This window comes from Takifugu rubripes, chromosome 22, assembly GCF_901000725.2.
Source record: "Takifugu rubripes chromosome 22, fTakRub1.2, whole genome shotgun sequence".
Lineage (NCBI taxonomy): Eukaryota > Metazoa > Chordata > Actinopteri > Tetraodontiformes > Tetraodontidae > Takifugu > Takifugu rubripes.
Window position 1 is genome coordinate 9,266,518 of NC_042306.1, and position 26,392 is coordinate 9,292,909.

Below are 26,392 nucleotides of genomic sequence, written 5' to 3' on the forward strand. Positions count from 1 at the left end.
ATAGATGCTGTGTAAATAAAGTGCAATTCAAATAAAGCACAGAGAGGACCATTTTAAGGAGAGTACGAGTTTAATACTGATATTTTTACTGTACATACAGATTTTTATCATACAATGTTCATCTGTGCATGGACGGTTTTCTGAAATCAAGTTCTGAGGAACAAGAAAAAGGAATTTAAATGCTGGCAAAAATGTGCCAGACACCAACAATAAATAAGGCATCGAGGAAAACAGATGAATTAAAACAAAGGCATCGATAAATGGCGATAAGGTCATGAAACAACAGTAACAAATGTTGAACATATGAGTCTCAAGTATGTTTCACTGTGACCGCCCTTCACAGTTGTCAGTGACGCCAGTGTTGCTTCACAATCATGGCGCCTAGAGCTACTAGTTTACAGGATGTACAACTCATGTGTCATCTGGTAGTGCACGTCAGGGTTGCACCCCAAGTTTCATGTGCGTGCTGCATGGGTGCGAGGAAAGAAAACCGCAGTGCAAAAGGTCAAAGGTCGAGCAAATTAGGCTGCATAATAACTGTTTTATATAGGCTCAAAGGTCCGATGAAATGTTTATAAAAAACGATGACGAATCTTTTAAAATGTGCATTGCACTGCATGTCCTAGACCGTGTGTCAGTCTGAAACTCTCAGTTTGGACAGCAGATTTGATAGAAATGTTTTGAACGGTGGGATAATCACATCCACTTTGGGCAAACACAATAAAAACAGCTGTTATGTTGCCAAAACTCATGCATGCCTTTCATATTCTTGTTTTCTGCCGAATTTACAGTTTTCTGGTGACTCTCAAGGTTTGTTTTAAGACCCACAGGCTGCCTAAATATTTAAAATTGCCCTCTTTTGACATTTACTCATTAGCTTTCCCAAATGGACTTTTGTTTTTGCCATATTTGTTTTCCTTCCAACTTCTATCAATCAAATCTATTAAGTCGGTGACCCAGAACTTCGCTTTTGGATGAACCAAAGGTTTGCTTTTACCATATCTGTAAAGGTTTCTCCATTGAATCAGTCGGTTAATACAACATGCTCGACTTATCAGTTACATTTTCATCGGATTCATGTGGCTGTACAGTAACTGTTTAGTAGGCACTGACTGCAGCCTCCAGCCGAGCTGTGCCGCTCACCTGCACGTGCAGCAAACAGTCGATCAGTCACAGTATATTGTGCGCTGGTTAAGAGAAACCTCTAGTTTAGCATGTTTGCATCTCTGCTGTCTGTATTCACTAAGATGGCAGATGTTTATGACATTTATGCTGTGTTTAAATGCCCTTAACTTAATTAGAAACCCTCAAAAGGAAACTTATTCTTGTTTTTCTGCAGTAAAAGTGTGACTAAAATCGAAGTCTCATGCTGGCCTACTCCCCGGCCTTGCTCCCCCCTCCTGAGCCACTTTTAAACTTCACTATCATGACTGTGATGTTGTCGGGACAGCCACGGTAGAAAGACTGCAGAACGATGCTTTTGGCGCCGAAGTGAGGCTCGTCCAGACGCTCGCGGACGAAGCGGACGGCCTCCTCGTTGCTAAACGCATCCCACAGCCCGTCGGATGCCAGGATCATGAACTCTGGCTGCAGTTTGTCCAGGTCAAAGGTCATGATGTCCGGGTCAGGGATCACGACATTGAGGTTCTTCAGTGGGTAATCACCCAGAGAACGGGACATAGCCAGGATTCCCTGGACCCTCCAGGATCCGTTAAAACTGATGAAGCCCCCTGGATTCAAAGATATAAATGATAAAACCTGATGAACTATTACATTTTAATCATTTTAACAGCACTTTATTGAACAAACTGCTCCTCCAGAATACACCAACAGATGCTATCCAAGCACAAGTGCAGTCAAAATCCTCGCCTACCTGCCCTCTTGATCCGCTTTCGCTCTTTGAGCTGATAGGGCTTGTGGTCATGTGACAGTGCGACCGCATTCCCATCCTTGTCACACAGCACCCCGCGAGAATCTCCCACATTCGCCACCGTCAGTTCCCTGTCTGACAGCAGCGCCACCAGACACGTTGTTCCTGCCAAGGGAGAGGGAAAGCTACGAATGAGGAGGATAACAGAGGCGCATAAGAACACCTTCAACGTAACCCAGTGAGAAAATAAATGACATCTTTTGGACTGTGTGCAGGTATTGTGCAGAAAAAGTAAGCATAGTTTGCCATAGTTTATGCTGATTGACACACTACATAAATCAAAGAGAACAGGCCAAAACATATAGAACAGGCAAGAAAACTGCCGAGTCTGGTCTCCATTCATTAATTATAGATTAGATCAGCCTCAGTGAGGCAGCCATGTGCAGCAGCCTAATGTTCCAGCAGAGCAACCTCACATGGGTGTTAGGGAGAAAAGGATTAGTTTTCGCCCCGTGTTGTTGCCTTCAGGGGAATGAGACGGAGACTCTTGTTTTACTTGCTGCAAGGGTAACCACAGGTCTGCAGTGTGATCTACAGAGGTGCTGTCCTTCAACAGGGTTTATTCATACTAACAGGCAAACATGTTGATATCAGATTCGGGTGGAGTGTTCGCAGACAAAAGCAGAACTATATGTCTAGAACAGGGGTGGGCAAACATTTTGATTCGTGGGCCACAATGGGTTCTAACATTTGACAAAGGGGCCGGACCAGGAGCAGATGGATGGATGGAGTGCTTTGGTAACCTCACCTCATTGGAGAAAAAATACACATCTTGGGATATGGAGAAAACATGTGCTTTAATTTCAAATGAAAATGAAGAGAAGCATTACAACAAAATATCTGACTTTGGAATGAGTCTTAAAACACTTAAAATCAAATGAATAAAATGTGCCTTTTAAAAAAAAATTAATAACCATTTCTATTTTAAAGCACTGAAAGTTCTGTTATCCTTCAGGATATCACCATCACTCTCCTCCTGACTGTCTTTTTTCTAGTGGGAAAACACCAGAATTGCAGTGAAAATATAACATTAACAAGGTTTATTCATTTAATTTTTCAAGTTTGGCGGGCCGGATTAAAACGTTTAACGGGCCGCGTGTGGCCCCCGGGCCTTAGTTTGCCCATGCCTGGTCTAGAAATTGGAACGGAACATTCCAACAGCGGGCACATCTGTCTTAATATCAATCACAACGATAGCTCTCTTACGCAGGCAGTTAAAGTAGGTCTAAGTTTCAGACAGGCAGTTTCTGCATGCGAGTATATGTAGAAAGAACATTTTGAACCCAACATTGGGAGTGTGATGAGACGATTTCATACAGCTCCACAGCTCGGGTAGGTGCCCTTGAACGCAACATTTAACAATATCAAGTAGGCTTTAAGTGTCCTTTTTAAGCCCTTTTTCAACATCAGAAGCAAAATAAACCATACAAGCTAAAAAGAAGTTTCTACTGAACTTCTACCCGCAATAAAGTTGAAGAGCTAACCTGCTTCGTCATGGTTGGCGGAGAGCTTTTCCAGCATTTCCCGATCCACACTGAGAATGCGCTGCTCCAGAATGCTGGCGTGAGACGCGCCGCCCTCTCGTTTTTCCAAGGCCTGCAGCTGCTGCTTCAGGGTCTCCGGCAGGTGGGCCTTCACGTAATCTGCTGCAGCCTAGAGGATTCCCAGAGAGCCAGAAATGTTTAGGCAGTCAAAGGTAGCGCGCCTGGAGATAATCTAGTTTCAAATTCATACAAAACATTCAAAACCTCAACTGACTGCAGCACTTCCAATAATTTACTAAATTAAAAACCTTAATTTCGCTGCCAAAATGCCCATTATGTTAATGCTGTCAAATACAATCTGTGTTTGCACCCTTGTAACCATAGAAATTTATTCAATTATGTTTCATATCATCAAGAGAGTTTGTAGCACTTGGAGTAATAAATCCAGTTAGATGCAGCAAGACTGCAGTACAAATGTGTAGTACAAAGGAGATCTATTCCAAAAGCTTTCTGTTCTTCATTTCATGCATGTGATTAGTAACTGCTAGCTTAGCTAAAAACCCCAGTAAAGCTAGCTGTATTGTTTTCTGCATCCACTGGTGCAGCCACTCCCTTCCTTCTTCCTACTTCCTTTGCTGCTTGACAAGTGTACTCATTCATTTATGTAAGTGGAAAGAGGGGGGGGGGGGGTTAGAGAGGGAAATAGAGCAAGGGAGAGAGGTAGAGAGAGCAAGAGAGAGACAGATGATCGGGAGAAATGTAATTCCAATTCTAATCAGCTGAAAATGCCAGTGCATCTAAATGACTCCAATATTTCACTGCTTGAGGTTTTTATGGATGAATAAAAAATGCTGAACCTGCCATAAATTCAAATTTATACAGTAGAGGAGCATGGAGGCCAGTGAAAACCCACAGTAAATCAAGAAATGGTGCATGGTGACTTTATGGAGGAAAGGGGGAGATGGAGTTTGAGAAATTCCCTGCATATTTTCAGGACCAGAAACACTGCACTGCCAGAGACTGCCTTCCCTATCTGCACATATTTGGTTTGGCTGAAGTCCTTTAATTTGACTCTGTGTGTTTGTGTGTGTGTGTGTGGGGGGGATCCTGCCTAGATAACCCAGGAAACTGCACTCAGATGCACCATCAGGGTATAAATGCATGCATTAGTTTCTATACTGACTGATTTCTTTATGTAACAACTTCCTTAATCTGTTTTCAACATAGTATTGACTACTGACTTTTGGTGGTTGATAGCTAAAGTGGCTACATTTTTTGACTGGTTTAGGGGCAAAAAAAAAAGAGAAAGGAATGACTGAATCAAACAGAAAATGAACACACATTTCTAAAGGCACCACAACAGCAAGGGGAGGAGTGAGCAAAAAGAATTGCCATGACAACAGGAACAGCTAAATATTTGTTGAGGAGGAGAAAAAGGTTTTCTTGTTTGTCAGCGATTGCCCAGTAACCTAAATTAGAGGCAGCTCACAAACACATTTTACCTGTGCAAATGTTATACAAAGATAGAGAAAGATGTGATGTTACTTCATCATAGACCACAAGAGCTTAAAAGTTGCAGGTTTTCCTCAGCTAACTGGAAAGGCTCTCAACATGCCTTCTGCTAATATCTGTTTTCAAAAAAGTCAGTAATCAATGCACACTGGGCAGGGGCTCTCTCACACACACTCTCACACACACACACACACTGGAGGAGGGTGGTGACAGATGGGGGAGCCAGATGGGAGCCCAGAACATGTGGTCTGGTTGCAGCCATGGCAAAACCAACACAATGGATTGGAATGATGTGGACCAAGTCACACACACCCTTTGCTTAAGACCTCCCAACACCCCCAAGTCAAGTGTCTGAGTGACAACAGTAGAGGTGTTGACCCAAAAGGATAAAATGATGAGGGTGGGGGGGGGGGGGGGGGGGCATGGGTGCTGCCTAACAAGTTTTATTACGATGTAACCCTTGGTGCAAAAAGCGACCTCCTCACATGAGCATAAACGGATGCTGAGGAGGTTCTCAGTAGTGTCCCCCCACCCACCATCTCTGCCTACCTCTCCACCGTGACCGTCAAATATCCCGAATATAGACGGATGGCTCTTGTTGATGATGTCTGTGAGCACCTCGAAGCGGTCCTCCATGTGATCTCGCCTCCCCTGTATGGAGTACACGGCGACGTTGTTGTTCTTGAACTCCCACGTCTTCGAGAACTCTGCATCCAAGACGTTCAGGCCTCCCAGACGGTCATTTTGCATCATCTCCGCCACCTTCCCCTTCACCATCTTCACGGCATCCCGGCTGGATTTGACGATGGTCTTCACCTCGTCGGTGTGGAAGAAATAGCTCCACAGCGCCAGGCTGATGCACAGCAGGAACAGCGTCTCAGGCCTGAGGAGAAAATAACGCATGATCCGACCCAGAAGAGACAGAAGCGTCATTGTGTCTCCTATCATCACACGCAAACAAACTGCAGTCGGTCTCTCCCCTCTTCTGCACAATTCACTCCATCCGCAACACGGAACTCTACAGAAATCGATTCCCTGCCGCGACGGAGGAACCAGGCAGCATTTCCAGGTGTATTTCGCAGGCCCGCCTTCGAGTCAAGCTGGATTTACGCACGATGGGCGGCTGGCTGCCGGACACCGGACCGAGAGGCGCAGAACAAAAGCGGGCAGGCCACCTTCATCGACACGGCTGGATGTTTTTGTCCTATCTTCGGCTCTCGGAACAGCTGCAAGCGGACTGTCTGAGTTGAAGCGACCTCCTACATCCCATTGCTGGGTGACGAACTTTCTGGGATAGACCAGCACCGGAGAGAGACATTGGAAGAAAGCGACGACGTAACTACGAGACGTCTCCTTTATTCCCGCGTTTCTCCACTCAGGGACGAGTCTTTCTGTCTCCGCATCATCGCTGCATTTCTCGCCCAGATTGTCTCGTGTTTTAGCGTAATCAAGTACCGTAAGAGGATCACCGGAAGTGGTCCACGAGTTTCGCAATAAAGCGAAACCGGCCAGGTGCCGCCGATGTCTCGAAGCGGTATTTTACTAATGAGAATCTTATTTTGAAAGTACCTAGCGGAACTAAGGTGCTGTAATCTGGGCACTTTACATGCTCGAGCAGTGCGCAGTTGCAAAGGGTTGGTCTCTGACGGTTACTGCTAATTCTAATGATGACGTCATGGAGCGACATAGTATACCGTATTATTAAAGTCAGCCAAATATGCTCTCGCTTTCTCTTTCTATCTCTCCGCATCATATCAGAGTGAGAGTGAAATCATCGCAAAGGATTGCAAAATATCGTTGAAGCAGAAATATATCTCGCGCACGCTCACACGCACGCGCGCCCATTATTATATCGTCGAATCACTTTCTGCCATCTAGTGGCTTAATGGAGTATCACGTTCTTGCGGGTTAATTTGTGCTCAGTTCATAAAGATCCTAATATATGCACAACTCTGAAGAGTTTAATTCCTTTCACCGTTTTTCACACGCCCCCCCCCCCCCCCCCCCCCCCCCATTTGTCTTCTACGTTTATGACGCACCGTTTTAAAGTTGTTCAGCTTATATGTGGTATTTAATTATTCTAAATGAATTTTAATTCCCCCCTTTGCATATTTTGACATGCATATGCAACACTATGTTCCATGGAGCCACGGTGTCTTTTGCCTAGTTAGGTCAAGGAAAGTTTGGATCAAAGTTGCCACCCTATCTGTTTCTGGACATCCATCCCTGTCCCGTCGGTTTTCACGGCGATCCATTTCCAGCTTTGTGGCCGTGCCAGACAGAGTGGTTATCCAAAGGTTTTGTACCTGGCAGCTCCCAACTAAGTTGTCATTCACCGTCGACAAACCGTAAGCTTTTGTTTATAATGTATGCATGCACATGCTCGGCAGACATCTTTATGCATACAAAGTGCGTGTGGGAACAAAGCTGCAGCCATGTGCATACTCCTGGGTCCTGGATTCATATCCTATGTCACAAAGCATAAAGTGTTTCCTTGTTTATTACCTGCTTTATTTCATATCCCTCAGGAGTCATGTAATCTGTTCTCCCCAGCCCACCTGCCTCTTAATAACCCTGGTGTTTTCTGTCTTTTGTTGTTTCATGGCGACATCAGGCAGCCAAGAGAATAAAAAGAAGAAGGGCGCCTCGATCACTGGCTGAAGGGGATGGAATAACGAGCGAACGCCGTCTATACCAGCAGGTAATACGCAGGTGTAGCTCAGTTTTATCTACTGTGTTGCCATCATATCTGTCACTTCTTCTGTCTTTCCTTCTGAATTGTGTGGAAGCCTCCAGTATGTCCTCCGTGCATCTAGTCCTCCTGACCCTTGTCGCGTCGATGGCCGTTCTGACCGCCACCGGCAGAGCTACGCGCTGGCCCAAACCTCAGAGCGCCAAAAAGCCCCCACGGGGTGGTGGCAGCGGCGGGGCGGGCGGCGGAGGATTCGTACAGGCCACCGCCACGACGTCCTTTTCCAGCATGCACACGGATGAGACGACAGAGGTCATGTTAGACGCGCACTCCCTCGCCCCCACAGACAGTACAACTTACGCCGTCGACACTTATCCCACCGATTTCCACGTGGACGCCATCGCACCCCCAGGAAACAACCTTGAGAATTACACCGTTGACTACAACGAATGTTTCTTTAACGTCTGTGAATGTTGCCCACTGGTAAAGGGAATCATGGGACCAATGGGGGAAAGAGGGCCCCCAGGGTCACCTGGAGAAAGGGGCCCTCTGGGTAAGATGGATTAATGTTCTCAGGAAAAATTACATTTTTGTGTCAAAACTCTCCAAAGTATTGTTTTCTTTTAACAGGGTTGCCAGGACAGAAGGGAGAAACTGGGCCCAGAGGACCCCCTGGACCAGCAGGGCTACCTGGAGCCAATGGGCTCAACGGTGACAAAGGTACAACAGCGCTTAAGAGCAGAGGTTGGGGTGTCTCTCTGTTCCCCTTGCTTTGACCTTCTCTCCTTTATTCCAAGACACTGTTTTTTTGTACTTGGATGTCATTTCCTACGCAACTTTTGTCAAAACTGCCATAGGTGAAAGAGGTGGACGAGGACTGGGGGGTGATCCTGGTGCCCCGGGGATCCCAGGAAAACAAGGAGAAACAGGCATGAGCTATAGAATATATAGAATATCTAAGATTGTCTGATTTCACACATTGATTTGATTAAATTAAGTACGTATTTAACATAAATTATTAATTAATGTGAAAACAATCTGCATATATATTATAGGTGACCAAGGGCCCAAGGGAGAGAAAGGTGAACGTGGCTTCAGTGGTCCAAAGGGGGACCCAGGAGAAAGAGGACGGCCAGGTTTAAATGGGACTGGCGGCTTCCCTGGGCAAGATGGCTCCCCGGGGTTATCAGGACCAAAGGGTCAAAAAGGAGAACAAGGACTTTCTTGCGAATGTGTATCAGGTGAGAAGGATAAGCCTGGTTTTAAGGGCGAGATGGGTCCCCCAGGTCTGAGGGGAATTGATGGTGAAAAGGGAGCCAGAGGGGAGCCTGGGCCTCCGGGAGCAAAGGGGGACAGTGGTGCTAGAGGGCCACCGGGACCTCCAGGAGCCAGGGGCATGGCAGGAATGAGAGGGGAGCGGGGACCTAAAGGTGTACGTGGGCCTCGTGGGCTTAAAGGCTCCCCAGGTGAGAGCCTGGAGCCGGTTCGCTCAGCCTTCAGTGTGGGCTTATTTCCAAGCAGATCCTTCCCTCCCCCCAATCTGCCTGTGAAGTTTGATAAGGTGTTTTACAATGGGGAAGGCCACTGGGACCCGGCACTAAACAAGTTCAATGTCACCTACCCAGGAGTGTACTTATTCAGTTACCACATCACCGTGCGCAGCCGGCCTGTGCGTGCCGCCTTAGTGGTTAATGGCGTAAGGAAGCTACGGACCAGGGATTCTTTGTACGGCCAGGACATTGATCAGGCATCCAATCTCGCGCTGCTGCATCTGAATGAAGGCGACCGGGTGTGGCTGGAGACGCTGAGAGACTGGAATGGGGTTTACTCCAGCAGCGAGGATGACAGCACTTTCTCTGGATTCCTACTTTATCCAGACATTGTAAATCTGTGACCTTGCATGAAAAGACCACAGCTGCAGCTTGTCCCACTTTTGAAGTTAAATGAATTAATAGTGCTCTTTTGCTTCTGCTGTCACGCTAATCAGACAGAATGCTTTGCCAGCTTTACTGTATTTTAAGACATTTGGGGCTCTCTTCTCTTCAGTTATCGTGCTGCGTTCAACAATTTGTAAAATGCATTAAAAGAAACCCTGCTTGAATTAGATGACTCATTAATTTATTTCCTTAGGACCAAGACCAATTTTCAACCCATTAATGAGTACTATCAGAAAATATCAAATATTCAATTACACCAATTTCCCACTAGAGGGGGTAAGATAGCTGCGGCTTAGAGACTTAGAGACTTAGATTAGAAAATACAGTATAAAAGATAGGCCCTTTATCAAAAAAATAATTGTATATCATTATTTGTGTCATAGTTAATGATAGCATTTTTATTAGATTATTATGTCGTTTTATGTTATAGCAGTGTGGATCCAAATCTTCTCCCCATTCGTCAACACCACATATGTGATTTCTACTATATCTATATTCTTGAGTAAATATGCTTTATTTTACCTCCATTAAGGGGGAACTTAAAGGTTTTACACTATTAATTACAGAAATTCCCCATGCATGTACTAAACAATTGTTATTGGCATGCAGGTGTCTTTCAAATTTACATTTTAAGGGTTGACATTTCTTTAGATTCTGAATTTAAGCCTGTTGCATATATTAATAACAAAACATCTACAAATAGTTAGAAATGTACAGAATTTGTGAATGTTGCATTTTTTTAAAAATGCAGAGGGGGAAGACTTCTTGCATGGGAATTGGAATATTATTTTTTCAGGAAAGGTCATCTAAAAAAAGACCCGGAACAAACACCCGGTGTGATAAGAAATTCAACTTTAGCAGGGTACATGTACATTTTATGCAGGACATTAAAGAAAACTCACACAAATCCAGTTCAAAGGGATAGCCTATGACAGCTTCATCTAATGAAGGGCAAATATCCACTATAAATTCTCCTTTAATGTGTGCTACTGTGGACGCTGGTGTGTAAGTGTGAGGCTGTGTGTGTTAGATGTAATTCTGCCTGTTTGTTTATAGGCCCACTGATGCGTGTGTGTGCATTTTTGTATTTCCCACTACTCTGTATGAAAATATAAATAACTACCTTGGCGGTGTGTGCAGTGTAATCTGCTCCCGCCAGGCTGGATTCCCACTGTGAGAAAGACAGTATATTGTTCCTGCAGCACCGCAGATAACAACTCATTAGCATAGTGAATCATTTGGCTGCAAGAGCCACTCTGCCACCCATCTGCACTGAGCTGATAAACATGCACGCACACGCTCCCACATGCACGCACACACACAAAAACTGCTCTTATTGACTTCCTTTCAATTGCTCATAAACACTCCCTGTATCCCTCTATTTTTTTTTTTTGAGGATGTGTGTTTTTGGAGAAGGTAAACGTTGGGCAGAGATCCCCTGGAGTCAGTGCCTGCACAGCGACAGCAGAGCTCACAAGAGGTCTCCAAACACCTGGATGTCTCTGAGGCTCTCTGGAAGTAATTATAATCTTTTTTTTAACCTCTCTTTTTCCTTAAAAAAAACAACCTATAAGAGCTCCCGATAGATGTACCGGTTTGCCAGTTATGGAAACGCTTCCAGAAAAGTATGCTGCAAACTTAACAAACCTTTACAGGGTGACAAACTTCTGATTGCATGGGAGTAATTCAGACTTTCAACCAATATGGCTGTGCATTATATGCGCAGACTAACGCAGCAAATTCTGTCAGAAGCACTTTCACAATGGCAGGATATCCTGGAGGTCACTGAGGCATGTAAAACTCCACAGGAAGTTGTCACTTGTAGAGAGGAAGTGAGGATTCCAGTGTTCTTGGGGGAACATTTACAGGTTGTGGTTTAAAGCCTATCATGAGGTGGGAAAGAGTGGGATTGTTGTGCAGTTTGTGCGTAAGTGGTAAAAGTGAAGCAGGGCATGATTGTCATATTTCTTGTGCAGAATAATTAACTGGGGGGAACTTGAGCTGGACTAAAGTTCTACATTGATTGATAGAGAAAGACTTCAAGACAAGTTTTATTTGGGGTTTTTTTGTATAAAATTCATCAATTTAACATTGGATATATTTATAGGTACAACTATCATACAACAATATTACCAAACGTACAATGTCCCTTTACCGCAGTTCATAAAATACCATAGTTACCAAAGGTACCAATATAGGACATGTTCTGCTAAAAAAGCAGAATAACCAACAACAGTGAGCAACAGCAACACTTCATGTCTTGGAAAACTGCTGGTGTTTTTTCTTCTTCTTGTTTTTATGTTATTAACACTGAGTGTGCGTGCATGTGTATGTATATGTGTGTGTGTGTGTGTGTGTGTGTGTGCGTCCGTGTCTGCTAAATGCGGTAATAAAAGGGTCTGTTTATGTACCTCACTAAACTACAACTGCGTTACAGTTAAAAAAAAACCAAAAACAAACACTCAAACATTCATATGAAAAAGACCATAAGAGTCACTCTTATTATTATATGACTCGTGTTTTGTACACTTTAAAAAAGAAAAAAAAAAGCATTTCTTGTACCTCCGCAGCTTTTCAAATATATATATATATATATATATATACTCTTCCCCAGCAGTGTCCTTCCTCACATCCGGTATCATTTTCTCATTATCAATGTGTAACATAAGTAAAAATGGCACCGCGTTCATTTCATCTCCCCCACCGCGCTGTTACTTGTCTCGAAGAAGACTTATTTTGCTCGTAAACCCACTGACAAACACGCTACAGTATGTCTTAAACTACGCGACTTGAACTGGAAATCTCTGTTGTTATGCTGCTCGGTGAAAGTATACTGCTATTTACAATACCTGTGCATCTGTGTAGACTGGTCCAGTTGGTTCATTTACAGCCTCCAGTAAAGGCTGTTATTGTGTTATTGTTTTAACACTTCTGGGCATAAATATGGAAGCTTTATTCAATGCTATTTTGTAACTATTTTAGGAGTGTTGGATCTATTCTGCCGGCTGAGTAATGAAGTAATGGTTAAACCATCCATGATCTTTGTCTCTTGTGTGATCTTTTGTTTTTAATTTGACCTCACCCACGTTCTGTTCGTGATTTCTTTTTGTGTGTCTCGTTTTTTTGAATTTCTTTGGGCTTCAGGATCTGCAGGCAAGTCGGAGACATCAGACATGCAGAATTTACAAGTCTTTTGTTGGATTCAACTCAACCGATCAACAATCTAGTGAAGCCCCGGGTGTGGTGCGGAGACAGGAACGTACGCGTGATCCATTTCAGGATACCGCTGACTCAAACTCTACAGAGCTTGAAACGCTTCCCGACACTGACTGCTTCTCTTCGTCCTCCACGGATTTCTCTTTCAGTCTCAAGGTTTTTGCACCTGTGATCATTTGGCATCAGCATTATCGGCGACTGGAACCATCTAAAGGCCGTCCGTTGCGTCTCAGATCCCTGGTAGTCAGATGAAGCGGGGGCCCGCGTGAAGCTGTTAGAGTCCTCGGAGCTGGAGGCGAGTCCTGGTCCTCCATAAAGCTCTCAGGGCTGCCATCTGCGTCACCGTCAGGCAGGCTCCCACAGCTGGAGCCAGGCGACATGGTCTCCATGATATCGTCCCTGGCCAAACCCACCACTCTGTCCTGATGTGGACCGCCCTGAGGGCCCACCTCATGCGCCCCAACCATCAGCCCGGTCTCCCCATCAGTGGTGCTGCTAACGTTCCTCCCTCCATCTTGGTCCTCCAGCAGGTTGGACAGGAAGCTGATGTATTTCATAGCGAGCCGCAGAATTTCGTTCTTGCTCAACTTCTTGTCTGGAGGGTGAGTCGGGATGAGCTTACGGAGCTCCGCGAAGGCCCCGTTCACGTTCTGCTGCCGCCAACGTTCCCGACTGTTGGTGAAGATGCGACGTACAATCTTTGGCTGGCCGGCTACAGAAACACAAACAGGTGATGTGGAGTGAGTGAGGAGAGAAGGTAGCGGCACACATAAGATGCAGAGCTGAAGTAGTTTTAATAATGTAAAGCATAAAATGCACAAGAAAAAAATGAAAGTAGTAGCAGGAAAAAAGAGGTGTTTAACCCTAGACTCCTTTAGTAGGCACTGAAGGGATGGAAAAAAATCTCTGCAACATGCTGCATTCCAATTCTTATGCAAATGTGAGTCAAGAAACACAATTTTGGCAAACCCCTTGACAGGACAAGGGTACTTTGCATTTTACATACTTTTAAAAATTATTTAGGTATGATAAAATGCCCCAATGCAGGTAGTCACATCCTCCACCCTAACAATGGTGTCTTCCAAGCTATTGTCGCCCTTGGAACACACCCAGTCTATCTTAATCCTTCAGCCCACTCTGCAGTAAAAACCTTGGCATGAAGGCAGCAGCAGCCCCATCCTCCACCCATGTATATGGCAGTGAGTGGGCAGCAGCGGAAGGGATGCTGCAAATGAAATCGAGCCTGAATCCACCAGGAATGAGCTTCATTGGATGGCAAGAAGGTATATGACGATCAGATCGCAGCATTTATTTATGCCGTTAATTAGGCTGGGTTAAACACTTAAGATTTTTTTGGTCATAGCATGTTCTGCAACTCTTAGGTTAGCTACAGAGAAGGTCCGTGTCAGTGGATGAATGACAATGGAGATGAGGAGTGGATGCTCAGAGGACTATATTGGCAGAAGGACAACACAGCAGAAGTGCATCTTACCATACTTATAAAGATCTAAAATGCGCCTACCCTCGTCGAGTTCAACCTCATAAGGCGCCGGGCGGCGTTTTACCCTGTTGCTGGGGTACATGCTGTACTGCTCCGACTCCCCTCCGAGACTTTTGACAGAGAAAACAGACAATGCGCACGGAGTGGATGAAACTATAACCCATAATTCTCCCATTATGGACACACACACACACACAGACAAAATATAATGCTGTAATTTTTTTTATGATAATCTGGCCTATAGAGCAGATTAACGGTCATCATATTTTCAACTGTACACTAAGCATTATATAGATCATATAAAAAGTGCTTTAATCACGTAAGAACCCCCCTAGCCCTTTTACCTGTTGATAGCGGCGAGAGGCTGCGCCAAGTTGTAGAGCATCGCCCGGGCCGGGACAGGGAACGCGTTTGGACTCAGCTGGACCATTCGAGCGTCGTCTCGTTGTTGCGGTGGGAGCGGCAGCTGTGGGGGTCTGCGAAGTTCCGTAATCGGCACCAAATGGCTCTCAGTCCTCTGCTCCACTGCTTTTATAGCGTCTCTCCTGGAGAGCTCGATCACCGGCACTTCCCTTTTCAGGTCAAGGGCGTTGTGAGAGGCAGTTTCCTTGGTAACGCCGTTGATGATGATGCTGATGCTGGTCCCATTGCTCGAGTTCTGCAGAGGAACGTCATCCGTCTCTTCATCCCCCTTGAAGCGCCCTCCCCCCTCCTTGTCTCCCTCCTCCCTCTTTGACTCCTCATCCTCCTTGCATCCGTTCTGTCTGGAGATGATGGCAGCGTCCTCTCGCTTTCCAGGACCGGACTCTGCGTCAGGGCTTCCAGGACAAAGCTCCGGCTGCCGTTTTTCCATCATTTTTATACTGTCACTCTCTGGAGTCCAACGCGTCCTAAATAATAATTCCCACGATTAATTAGCCTAATCCATCATAGCAACGTGTCGATGCATCTTCATAAATGCAGTAGCTCATAATATTGCACTACGCGTATTAATTAATCAGTATTAAAATAATTAGAGCGAGCGGACCGCGTAGCCTGTTTTCTCGCGCACAAGCAAACATAAATAAATAAATAAAAAGATTATATGTAAAGAAATGCAAACACGAATTTGGTATTTTTAAAAATAGGGTAAAAAAAATCAATATTGCGTTTTGAATTCTTGCCAATTTTCAAATGCAGAAGGTTAGTGCGTATTTAGAGCGTTCGTTATTCGTTTATTTGAAATCTCCTTGAACACTTAATACGATTTATATATGGGGACATATTTTCAGCACTGGCCGTCAGGTGTATCTTGTTTCTGCATGCGTCTTTATCATCCCTTATCTGCACCCGCTCGGCCTTCAGCGCAGTTCGGACCGTTAACATCGTTGAGAAACGCCTGTAAAACAATATCGGCGCATTGCAAATTCCAATTTCCAGTATAAGAATGATCCATAGTGAAATTCCGCGACGCATATAGGCAGCCTATAACGACACCAACACAGCCATTTGTCGTCGAAAGATCTTCCTTTTTATGCTTTTTGGGTCCCGGAAACCTTCATCGTTGTCGGTTATTTTAGCGCTAGTATCGCGGATTTTTAGATTTCAATTTATTTTGTCTTTAGTTGAATCACATATACCACGGAAATGTTTTATCCCCAAAGGTCTGACACATTACGCGTTTTTTTGGGGCACCGACGGAATATTTATAAAATACAATGCCAGAAAAATATTATTACGATCAACAGACCGACAATATATATCTAAAAAACACACTTTAATTCCTGGGAATTCTAAAATAGGCCCCGCATCCGTTGTCACAGCTCGCTCAGCCTTCACCGATCGCGCAATATCAGAAACAGGCTAAATGCATCGCGCGTTGCTCCGTTAAATTTTAGACGCCGGATTCGAATTAGCGCGTTTAGAAACGGTGAAAAGGTCGTTTTGATAGAAGAGATGCATTTTTTTCTGCGCTTACCGTCCCAGCCGTGTTGTTGATGTTACTCTGTAAGTGGAGCCATTTTGTGAGTGGGTCATCCATGTCTGAGGATTTTTTTTCTTTTTTTTTTTCTGTCAGTTGTGGAGCAGTGTGTGTGTGTGTGTGTGTGTGTGTGTGTGTGTGTGTGTGTGTGTGTGTGTGTGTGTGTTATTCCACGCTGCATCCAGCGCGCTCCCTCAGTATGGGGAGCGGAACACAGGCCGCAATGTGGCCGAGTGAGATAAGAGCACGGCAGCGGCCTCTTCATTCCCGATAAGCCCCTAAACCCATTATTTATGAAATGATTCATTATTATTTGGCTGTCGTGGGCTATATAGGCTTGTGGAGGGCAAAGCATTTAAAAAAAGCAAACAGTGGAGACTCAACGGCCTGTAACGACGCAAGGTACTACTGTAGCCTGAGCTATATTTGAGGTCTTCTTTTTTGATGGACGAAACAAAAGCTCGGGTTAAGCTTTTGACCTATTTATATTAAGAAAAGGGGTTTTATTTCCGAGCCATAATAGCGCACGACGCTATCCTTTTCTGTAAAGGGCTGTGTTATTTGTTTTTATCTTGCAGGGATCCATTTCTGCGCCTTCGGGCGTGAATGCGCACCGAAACCGCGCCTTCATTAACTGACACGTAAGCGCTTATTGATTGAGGGACGGCGGATGGAAACAAACGGATGATGCGCCGCTTGTCTCCCGCGGGTAGAGGTGGTGGTGGTGGTGGGGGGGGGGGGGGGGGGGGGGTATCGGGCGGCCCTTCCCTTGGGGTCCCTGCGTGGAGTCATGCTCGTTGAAGATAAGCGGGGTATCGGCTGCTGGTCGCATCAGATAAAATGAACGAGCCTCTATCAGAACACGACTGCCAAAATGGTGGCAAGTACCTAAGATATGATTTACACATTTTTTTTTTTACTGAAATATTCCGGTTTAACTCCAATCATGACCGCAATTTACTGATAGATAGATAGATAGATAGATAGATAGATAGATAGATAGATAGATAGATAGATAGATAGATAGATAGATAGATAGATAGATAGATAGATAGATAGATAGATAGATCGTGGTGTGTGTGCTCAACATAGTCACGACCTGTTGAAGTCATGATCCTCATCCTACATCCTGTCTTGAGCTCAGCATATCCTGCTTAATCCCTTTAAAGTCTTTTTTTTTTAATTGGTGGGAACGAACGCGTCGTTTTAAGAAATGTACGGAGATATTGTACAATGTGTTTTTAAAAGTATCATTTCAAACGCTGTAACTAATTAATAAATACACATTAGCGTTGTGGCAAAATAGATTTTTTTAATTTAGAATTCTATTTATAAAGAACCTGTATACCTGGATTACAGCATTACAATGTGTAAAATGGCGCAAGGAGCAACAACTACCTGAGTGAAAAGAAAAACATGAAATATACTAAAGCTGAACACTTAATGACAAATATTCTTTCATTATGATTCCTGTATCACATGGGATTTTATCAGGTACCAGGAAAATGTGGCCACATCCATTTAAATCAATCACCTGGCAGAAAACTATATAAGAAACCACATCTAGTCAGAACAATATAAAAATACGCTCAATCACAAAATATCTATGTAATCACACATGGCTTGATTAAAGAATTAAGCTTTTTTTCTATTATTGCATCTTTCACAAAATAAATAGTTAAATCAGCCTCTTTATAAATTAAATAGAGCCAAAGGTTGCCGTAAAAAAGCATGCATGATACCATGATGAATGCATGTAATTGCATTCGTTGCAGGGTCCTATTGCATTTACACTATTAAAAAAATTATTCAGTAATCCTGTATGAGAAAATTCCCTGAATCTGAAATCTCTTCTACAGTCCATCGGTGTATGCAATGGTGAATTCAAATCCGACAACTGCAGTGTGCCGCGCTGCCTTCCCTTTCAGCGCTGCGAGCGTCGGGCTGGCATGACGCGGAGAGAAGCGGTGCTCTCCCGGGTCATGAGCCGTGTCACTTGGTCCAGACTGAGGCCGGCCACTGGCTCCCCATTCACCTGCAGAATTTCATCGCCGATGCCAAGCAGGCCCGTGTACGGGCCCTCGCCACTGCTGTCAGCCACCTTCTCTATGTACACACCTGAAACAGAAAAAAAGATAGAATACATAGAATTTCTACATTGTGTCTATGCGTAGGATAAGAAAATTGTAATAATAGTCAGGAGAAGGCTTTCTAAAAGTCACCTGTGTCCGGTCGACCTTTGCCTCTAGAGATGACAAAACCAAAGGGACCATTTGGGGGCCTAATCAGCTCCAATAGGAGGCTTCCATCCGCAAAAACCTGGGTGACTCGACCCACTGGACGCACCAATCTGGAGGCGAGTACATCTTCTGCACTCAAGGCCTGTTGAAGTTCCAGCTGGGGACTATCAGGGCTGCAAAAGCAGAAATTTACTCACCAGAAAGAGATGATTGGAAATATCTTTTCAACTTTACCTGTCTTTGATCTATACCTGGGAGCCAAGCCATAAGGTATTTGCACCTCCCCCAGTATGGTGGTGCGCTCTGTTCTTCTCTCTAAGCTCTGCACAGAGGAGGCCTTGCGCAGTTGGGCCAGTGGCAGCACCTAGTGGTAAATTAAAGACACGGTGAAAATCCCATTTTCCAATATTGACTAAACTGAGCAGGAACATCTTCTAAAAGTAATTGAATAATAATAAAAAAAGGAATAAAAACACAAAAAATGGGATGTGCAGACAGAAAATGGAGGGAGAAATAGACCCAGCATTATAGCAGGGCATACATGATGGAATATTAATGGAAAAAAAGGAGTAGCTATAATCACATCTTCGGGTAAAATGTGCATCTGGAGGTGAAATGAGAGAGGAGGAGAAGTATTTCATGTGATTTGCTTCGAAGCGCTTTGTTCACCGTGTGCAGGGTCTGCAGCGAGGGGGTCCTCTGTATTCTGCTCGCGGGCTGCGGCCTTCGGGTCGGGCTTGGGGAGGCAGAGCTGGCCCGGGTTGCAGCGGGTATGCTGAGCTGCTCCATGCTGCTGGAGCGGCCCCCTTTCACCAGTCTACCGACGCTGTTAAGGCCAATGGAGGAAAAGAAGCGCCGCAGGAAGAGCTTTGGTCGTCCATCAAGCTTTCTGTAAATAGAACATCAGAAGGTTATTTTTCATGGACAGGAATAAAACAAAATTTAAAAATAAACCAAAACACCTTGTCAATGAAGCTGAGATGCAGATTTGTTGGTGTGGTTATTATTCACTGTGTTAGTGGTTTATTGAGTAATGCTTTCTATGACCAGAAGAGGGCAGTGTTGTCTTGGCGTTCACATTAACATCCACCCTCAAGTACCACTCTAGCACTCTCAGAAACGTTAGTGTGGGATAAACCTATTGAGCTGAATTGAGAATGTTCGTTTTGGCTTGCCTGGATCCATCAGAGTTCTCCTCCCACAAAGCCTCGGCTTTCAGATGTTCTGCCCTCAGCAGCTCGGCTCTGAGGTCCTCAGCCCGAGACAGAGCCAAGCCACGCAGTGCAGGACGGCAGTCAGGACCGGCGCCGAGTTCTCCGGTCAGTCCTGCTGACCAACAAAGAGACACAACACCAGATCGATCACTGTTAAGTTCATTGCTTGCTGTCTATTTGAAATCTTTGTAAGCATTTTAAGTAGACAACAAAATGCAGATGAATCTATAGAATGCTTTGCCTCATTCTGCATGTGGGGGTCTCCAATGCAGTTGGAGTTTCAGTTCTTCCCTAGGATGTGTCTTCACGCTTGGCGGGATTAGTTCCTACACTAATATTTGGGACTATTCCACGATTCTTTAATGCAGGAAGCAGAGTGCGATTGGTGGATTGAAAAAATAAGGGACAAACCATGAGCCAGGCGGCATAGTTGAGTCATTTTACGGACACGCGGTGGTCAAAAATATCCTTCTCACCGAAGAGTAAATGGATTTATGCATTATCCATGGTAACCTCTCACCTGTTCCATCTGGAGTTGCATCCCAGGGTTCAGCGGTTGGCGCATCTGCAGTGAGACGGGCTGGGGAGTACCTCAAGGTGGAGGGTCTGATACAGGGGACTGGGTTGCTGGTTGGAGTGGCCCCTGGGGTTAATCCAGCTGGAGACTCTCTTCTGGCCTCTGGAGAGTCAATAAGGATGGAATGCTGGGATACCCCTTCTCCCTGACTTGAAGCGACCTGGAACTGAACTGTGGACTGGCTGGCAGCAGAGCGGTTCCTTGAACTTGACTTCAAGGCTGACTTTATAGGCAGCGGCGGGGCGGTCGAGTCCCTCGCTCCTCCAGATGCCTCCAGCAGCGGAGGCTCCAGAGTTATGGGGCTTCCTGGAGCAAAGGAAACGGCTCTGCTCAAGTTGGCCCTGTTCCTGGGATTGGAGTTACGCCGCTGAGCCCATGACGGGCCATAAGGCCCGTGTCCGGACTCTAAGCGATTTTCCCCTTTCCTGCTTCTTCTCCGAAGTTTCCCAAAACCTGACGACTTCCACCCTGTGCCGCCCTCTTTATTTTCCCCGAGCACATACGCGCCGGCAAAGGTGACGGTGAGAGGGGCTTTGGGACGGGTGCTCGTCTCTGGTTTGTTTGGCGGCACCCAGTGAGGTACTGCCTTTCCCCGCGGGTCCTCTGCGTTTCCGACGTTCTGCTGCTCCGTGTTCTGTAGATCTGATGGCGACGGAAGCGGCTGAAGCTCGCGGACTACAGAGCCACACGCCTCACATTTCTTTACCAGGACTATTATCTCTTTCACCACGGTTGTGACCTCGCTGACGCCAACATCCTCTGGCTTCTGGGGGGGTGGCATTGAAACACTTCTGTGGCTTCTACCCCTCTCTGAACCGCTGGTACTAGAATCCATGTTGCTCTCTTTGCTCTTGGACTTGGCGTTCTCCGGCCTGCCGCGTTGTCTCACGCGGTCCAAATACCGGGACTCGGCTTCTTTTTCCGATTCATCTTCAAACCGTACGCGTGTGGGCGAGCAACCGTAGCGTCTGCCTTGTTCTACGGGCGATGTGTCTGTCTGGTTGGGGACAAGGAGAGGGCCTGCTGCATTTGGTGCCGGTGGATCTTCGGTTTGAATCGCTTTCTGGACCGGTGCTGCGTGAAGAGACTCCACCTGTTGTTTTCTGCTGCAAGGATTAAAACAGGAGCACATCTTAATGACATTTGCAAGGATGTTTGAGAGAGGAGGCAATATCCTGCCTGCTTAAAATGCAACACCTAGCACATCACCATCAATCAACAACAAAATATTTTGTCAATCTGCAGCTACGTGAGAGCTTACCCACTCATCCCCCATAACTCTGAGGCAAAATCTGATCTGTTGAAGCTCTAATATATAACTCGTTAAGATGCCAAAGGCGCCACAGTCAACAGTAGCTTACACGGTGGGCCTCTGATCTGAGTGGGCTCGTCTGCCGGGCCGTTCGCCCTTGATGTGATTCGAGCGGGCCTTGAGACGCGCCCGCTCCAGGAGAAGCTTGGCTTGCTCGTGCCTCGGGCTCAGCGGGAGATCGTCGCTAATTACCAGGAGTGACCTGATGCAGAACAGAAAAAAACCCCACAAAACAACAAAAACATGGAGATCAGTGGCGAACACAGCGTGGATCATGGGCAAGGTAATGAAACAAGGCCACATCTATCCAGGGAAATGCACCAATCAATGTTCAGAGCTCTGAACTGTCCTGTGACGCCTCCAGCAGCACCACACTACAAAAAGTGACCGAACATGTTAAATCAAACCGCATCTTCCTGAGCCACCTTATGTAATATCAGCTAGGCAGACTGGGGTGTGGCACAGGCCGTGAGCAGCAGGGAGAGCCATCATCCATTCATCTATCGTCACGCCCCAGCAGCTAAGCTGCTCTGTATAGTGCTTCATCGACGGTACTTGTCTTTATCCTCTGGCCCAGTGATAAAGATAGCATGATACACCAGCCATGTGGATTATCCTTGTAATGGACAGAGTGTGATTCATTCTCTCCTGGGTGTCGAAACACACACTTTGTTTCAATAGATTGGTGTTGGATCCAGACACACACACAGAAAGAGATCGAAACCTCATCAGCAGCAGTTTCACACCACAATTAAAAATGATTATTCAAATAAAAATGATAACCATAAAGTACTTTTAGTCAGCATTTAAATGTGTCTGGTCAATACCTTACAAAGGTTCAGATTTTGGAAGAGACTAGAGTTCACGTTTGTTGGATTGTAAACAGCCTTGTTGTTCTGGTAATTCAGTTTAGCCTGTTAATTATGGAGGAGAACTCACAAAGCATCAGAACATCGGAAGATTGTAAATTGCCCAACGGTATATAGGACATACAGTACATTTTAAATCCAAAATTAAGTCTATTATTTGATAGATAGTACATTTTAGAGCAGCATATCTTTCTGGTAAAGTGTCTAGTTACTCCTGAAGACTTCAGTTCTCTCATACCTTCTGCAACTCAAAGACTTTCCTCAATGCTACATCATAAAGAGGCAATTTGTCTCTGACCTCAAGTAGGGTTCAAGGTCCTGAGCAAGAATGGTCGAGTCTGCGCTGCTCGAGAGCTCCTGGACACCTGCAATTTGGCAGAAAATTTGCAAATTTCAGTCAATCTGATATTCAGATAGCGGCACAGTAAAATACGAAGAGGTCTTCTCCTAAATCTTCCTTCAGCAGGCACGCACATCTCGTCCTTTCTAGGATTTTGTTGTTCTCTTTTCACCATCTGGACATTTTGGCTGCACGTTTCCAGGTTCTGACCACACAGAGACATTATTTTCCCACATTGGACAATACAAGATCATCTTTACGTGACTTGAATGAGATACGCCGGCTCACTGATGCTCCAGTTCAGACTGCATTGATATTTACATAACACATCTGCCATGTGTGCATAAATATGACTAATCACAATGCCAGTTAGCACCTTCCTGTTTGATGTTGCTATAAGAAAAACACTACAGACATCAAACCACTTTGCCACCACGCAAAACAACCATTAAAATGAGGTCATTAATTACAATTAATTACAGGCGATTTCATAAGCCTCCATATGTTGGACGCAGTGATCGAGCTCAAGTGATCCCCCAAAATCAGTCCCAAAAACAAAGGTTACGCAACACCTGCTGGGCGACAGCTGCAGATTCCCAGATCACCTGAACATTGCAGGTTCACCTGTGCTGACATATGCACGCGGCCACGTACAAACTCGTGATTACATAGATAATCTGACGCCGTACATACGTGCAAAAACGCGCTTTAGCGCGCGATACAAACGCAGGGACACTTCCCCCCACCGCTCCCGACTTCTAATAATAGCAGCGTTTGTGTGCACATCTGCACATCTGACATCTGTTCTGCGCTGGGCGTCCGCCAGGTTGCGTACAGGCGATCTATAAGGCAGCACGCAAAGATGTTATGGCGTCATTTTGAGCGGTTGCAAATGCCAGAAGTCGTGAAATGTTTACATGATAAGAGCGTGTCTGAGAGCCCTTTCTGAGCAGATGACCTGATTCCCCCCCCACCGCACCAGGACTCTCTCCTAATGGCACAAAGCTGTGTGGACGGACCTGTGTGTCAGGTGGATCAGAGAGGTTCATACTGGTTTCCTGAGTGATGCAGCTCGATGTCACCTATGTTGCACAAAGGATTTCTGTGACATCATCAATTATTCAAAGTGCTAAAAATAAACCTCAAACGCGAGGAGAGAGGGGGGGCTCAGATTTTTTAGGAACGCCGCCCCCCCTCCCCGGGTAGCTGTCATTGTATGAACGATGACTGAGTGTGAGTGTGTGACAGGGTGGATGCAGGAAGTGATGTAAAGCTGTGACGGGTCAAAACCGAAACGCGCTTTTTGCCGTTTACCTCTGCCCTCCTGCGCCACGTCCTCGGAGTTGGAGCGCTCTCTCCCCCCCTGCTCTCTCCCCTCCCTGCATTTCTGTTGCCTCTCTCTTAACTTCGCGTACGCCCTCTGTTTGACCTTCAGCCGCTCATCAGCAGACGGCGCGGCGCTCTGGGAAGCCTCGCCCTCCCCGCTGTCTGGACTGCACGCCCCCCTGTTGTCCGCCTCCTCCTGCTCGCAGCCCTCCGCAGCTTCCGGTTCTTTGACTTCAGAGGGGGCGTCAGCCCCATCCGCCGTGGGCGCCGCAGCACCGCGGCTGGATGGCTCAGGTGGGACGTCGCTCTGAGTGTAGTCCCTCAGAGGAAGGTTGGAGGTGAAGCTGCTTGGGCCGACCCCATTGAGGAGCAGCGTTTCTGGCCGCGCCACTTTCCAGAAGCCCTTCGGCGGTGCCCAGTGTCTGGCTGATGCGGAGGAAGACGTTGAGGATGCGGCGGGGGTGGTGACAGGTGGGGTGGAGAGAACAGGAAGAGGAGGTGGGACCTTATTCCTGAAGGCGCTGGGGGACGGAGGATTTCCTTGACAGGTGTCATCTGGCAGCCCGTCAGTGGGGCCTTCCTTTGGTCTCGCGTCCGCCTCCTCTCCCAGCCGCAACACTTGCTCGCCTTTCACGCCAGCCGGAGGGCTGTGGATCTCCAACTTGACCTCCACCTCCACCTCCTCCTCCTCATCGCTGGTGCTCGAGGTCTTCGCGGCGCCCGATCTCCAGGACGACGCCCCCGCGGATGCCCGACACTTCCCTCCGGCCCACTGTCTGACCTTCTGACCTTCGGGTGCGCTCTGACCGCCCAGTAACGCCTCAGGCTCCGGCCTCTCCCTGTCCCTGTCTCTGTCCCTCCCTCTCGTCCTTCTCTGCGCGGTGGACCTCACTTTGGTCTGCAGCGTGTGCGCCGCAGACGTTTGAGGAAGCCGAGCAACGAACGAGGTCCCGGAGACGACGGGCTGGACGGGACCAGTGATGAGGCCCCAGTTGATGGGAAGACCAGCAGGTGAAGGGGGGCTCGGTTGCGTTAGCTTATCAGACGCCTTCTCTTCCTCCATGGGCTACTTGTGCGGACCTAAACAAATAAACAAATAAAGAAATATGCCTCAGATATCTATGCTACATCTAGACTTTTCTAAGTGATCTGCCCGCTGAGGAGATATGTGATGTGGATTCAGTCACGTTGCCTTATCCACTGATTACTTTGCAGCCCAGGATAATCCTTCAAAATGAGAATAAGCAACTGCTGTCTACTGAGCCCCTGCGCGAATAAACAATATCAGAGACACCGATAAATATTATATTCAATGAAACTAAACGTTCGCACATTTGGAATTCGAAGTGGCTAAAATGAAATTTTAATTACAACACGAGGAAAGTGGTGAATACCTGGAGATACCTGGAGATGTGGTGAAGAGGCTCTTTAGAAAGAAACCATCGTGGGGAAAGTTGCCACGTCAGGTGCGAGTGCGCAACCGAGAGCTACCGTTCGTTTGCAAACTCGGCTCCAAACGTGCGTGTGATCGCAGCGTGCATCACCCGCACACTCACGTGGGAAGACAGCAGAACTCCCCCCTCCCCTCCTCCCGCCTTGCGGATTTAGATAAAGAAAACAAAAGCGGACAAACCAAAGACCATTCCTCCCGACGTGGCTCCCTCCGTGCGCCGCGCGTCCGTTCGCCGCCTTCGCAACTGCCTCCGCGGGCAGCGTCCAGCGAGCCAGCGCCCCCCCTCAATCATGAATGGTCCGGTAATCCCTTCAGAAACCAGTGGGATTAAGCAAAAATGGAATACAAAAAAAAAAGCCTGCCTCAGTTTCGCCCTCGCCCGGAGAACCCGATGCAGGAGACGCTCCCTGTTGCGTAAGGAGAGCGCGCAGGCACGATTCCGCGCACAGTTCTAAGCGCTTCAAAGAGAAGGGAACACAAAACAAGAACTAAAACCATCAACCCGGGCTGTGACTCATTTAGAAAACCTGAATTTATTGACATTGTTTCTCTTTAGATGCTGTAAAAGTCGCATTATCCGCAGTAAAAGAAACCCCAAAACATTCCTGTTTATCAATAAACAAATCGATGCTGCCTTGGAATCATTTTCCCATGTGTGTATGTATGTGGCGCACAGTTAAACCTGAGTGTGACTGTTCCGTTTTCCAGATGTTAACTCACTGTCTTCCAGATGTGAGGCTGGAAAATGCCGCTCAGGCTAAACTGGTGTGTTCGCCAGGAGGGGGCGCCATTGCCACACGTTCGGGGACACACATACACCATCTTTTCC

At 46.3% G+C, this 26,392-nt stretch overlaps 4 protein-coding genes across 12 annotated transcripts; 1 reads left to right on the forward strand and 3 right to left on the reverse strand.

Annotated features, from left to right (window-relative positions):
- Positions 1 to 51: 51 nt before the first annotated feature.
- ppm1la (protein phosphatase, Mg2+/Mn2+ dependent, 1La) lies at positions 52 to 6,342 on the reverse strand. The gene is made up of 4 exons (XM_003975587.3): positions 5,476 to 6,342; positions 3,415 to 3,583; positions 1,874 to 2,035; positions 52 to 1,730 (listed from the first exon to the last, which is right to left on the reverse strand). The coding sequence occupies exons 1-4, from the start codon at positions 5,872 to 5,874 to the stop codon at positions 1,375 to 1,377; spliced, it is 1,086 nt and encodes a 361-aa protein (XP_003975636.1). The 5' UTR covers positions 5,875 to 6,342; the 3' UTR covers positions 52 to 1,374.
- A 19-nt stretch (positions 6,343 to 6,361) lies between these two features.
- Positions 6,362 to 9,708, forward strand: otol1a (otolin 1a). 2 transcript variants are annotated; one of them, XM_029830501.1, is made up of 6 exons: positions 6,362 to 6,460; positions 7,541 to 7,627; positions 7,716 to 8,171; positions 8,249 to 8,338; positions 8,476 to 8,547; positions 8,674 to 9,708. In XM_029830501.1, exons 3-6 carry the CDS (start codon positions 7,724 to 7,726, stop codon positions 9,510 to 9,512), a joined length of 1,449 nt encoding a protein of 482 aa, XP_029686361.1. In that variant the 5' UTR covers positions 6,362 to 6,460; positions 7,541 to 7,627; positions 7,716 to 7,723; the 3' UTR covers positions 9,513 to 9,708. The 2 variants fall into 2 exon arrangements, with proteins under 2 accessions (XP_029686361.1, XP_003975637.1); XM_003975588.3 differs by lacking the exon at positions 6,362 to 6,460 and adding an exon at positions 6,971 to 7,274.
- Positions 9,709 to 11,588: 1,880 nt separating this feature from the next.
- On the reverse strand, positions 11,589 to 16,389 carry tal1 (T-cell acute lymphocytic leukemia 1). 4 transcript variants are annotated; one of them, XM_011616398.2, is made up of 4 exons: positions 16,230 to 16,389; positions 14,617 to 15,162; positions 14,264 to 14,382; positions 11,589 to 13,483 (listed from the first exon to the last, which is right to left on the reverse strand). In XM_011616398.2, the coding sequence occupies exons 1-4, from the start codon at positions 16,286 to 16,288 to the stop codon at positions 12,960 to 12,962; spliced, it is 1,248 nt and encodes a 415-aa protein (XP_011614700.1). In that variant the 5' UTR covers positions 16,289 to 16,389; the 3' UTR covers positions 11,589 to 12,959. The 4 variants fall into 4 exon arrangements, with proteins under 4 accessions (XP_011614700.1, XP_003975638.2, XP_011614701.1 ...); XM_003975589.3 differs by having other exon boundaries at positions 14,294 to 14,382; positions 16,230 to 16,386; XM_011616399.2 differs by having other exon boundaries at positions 14,617 to 15,650; positions 16,230 to 16,361.
- An 852-nt stretch (positions 16,390 to 17,241) lies between these two features.
- Positions 17,242 to 26,392, reverse strand: LOC115247855 (uncharacterized). 5 transcript variants are annotated; one of them, XM_029830492.1, is made up of 11 exons: positions 26,284 to 26,392; positions 25,505 to 25,872; positions 24,099 to 25,190; positions 22,743 to 22,809; positions 21,625 to 21,777; positions 20,207 to 21,369; positions 19,648 to 19,801; positions 19,142 to 19,361; positions 18,724 to 18,836; positions 18,455 to 18,645; positions 17,242 to 18,350 (listed from the first exon to the last, which is right to left on the reverse strand). In XM_029830492.1, exons 3-11 carry the CDS (start codon positions 25,171 to 25,173, stop codon positions 18,157 to 18,159), a joined length of 3,330 nt encoding a protein of 1,109 aa, XP_029686352.1. In that variant the 5' UTR covers positions 25,174 to 25,190; positions 25,505 to 25,872; positions 26,284 to 26,392; the 3' UTR covers positions 17,242 to 18,156. The 5 variants fall into 5 exon arrangements, with proteins under 5 accessions (XP_029686352.1, XP_029686354.1, XP_029686353.1 ...); XM_029830494.1 differs by lacking the exon at positions 26,284 to 26,392 and having other exon boundaries at positions 25,744 to 25,966; XM_029830493.1 differs by lacking the exon at positions 26,284 to 26,392 and having other exon boundaries at positions 25,515 to 25,966.